Below are 598 nucleotides of genomic sequence, written 5' to 3'. Positions count from 1 at the left end.
GATGGGGGGACCCCCCACCCCCTGGCGCCCCCACCGGGACCCCAGCCCCACCTGGAAGCCTGCAGGGCAGAGGCCTGGAGGTCCAGCATGACATGCAAGAAGTAGTAGCTGAGGAAGACGCGGCGCTGGAGCAGGAGGAAGAAGAAGCAGATGCTGTCCCACATGATGCCCGCCTCCTCCACGGGCAGAGAGCAGTCGTGGTCCTTGCCTATCTCGTTGGCTGGCAGGCAGAGGTGCGGGCAGGTCAGGCAACAGCTCAAACCTGCACCCCTAAAAGCCCACCAGGGCAGGCAGGGCAGCCCCAAGACCCCTCCCAGGCCACCAACTCACGGTCATAGTAGCCCTTAACAGTGCAGACGAGGCTGAAGAGCTGGATCGCCCAGCAGAAGCTGTCCTGCATCTGATGCACAAAGACGCAGGAGAGGAGCTGTGGGGAGAGAAGGCACAATGTGAGGTTTGTGTGGGGGCAGCCCTGCCACCCATCCCCTCCCCATGGAGATGGCCTTAAGGAGCAGCCCAGGGGCCATTGCATGGCCAAGGACCAGCAACCCTCACCGAAAGCATGTTCTTGGAGATGATGACGGTGATGTTGTAGAAG

General features: G+C 61.9%; 1 protein-coding gene across 1 annotated transcript in view; it reads right to left on the bottom strand.

Moving 5' to 3' along the window:
* PIEZO1 (piezo-type mechanosensitive ion channel component 1) overlaps positions 1-598 on the bottom strand; it is a gene marked incomplete at its 5' end in the record, with an annotated part of 13,786 nt that overhangs the window by 7,494 nt on the left and 5,694 nt on the right. Inside the window, 3 exon segments of the mRNA XM_010020540.1 lie at positions 19-220; positions 331-427; positions 556-597. Of these exon segments, the coding sequence (XP_010018842.1) occupies positions 19-220; positions 331-427; positions 556-597 (341 nt within the window).

The sequence above is a fragment of the Nestor notabilis genome, unplaced genomic scaffold, assembly GCF_000696875.1.
Source record: "Nestor notabilis isolate BGI_N333 unplaced genomic scaffold, ASM69687v1 scaffold18158, whole genome shotgun sequence".
In the NCBI taxonomy this organism is placed as follows: domain Eukaryota; kingdom Metazoa; phylum Chordata; class Aves; order Psittaciformes; family Psittacidae; genus Nestor; species Nestor notabilis.
The sequence above is the reverse complement of the archived record's forward strand: the minus strand, read 5'-3'. Positions and strand labels throughout refer to the sequence as shown.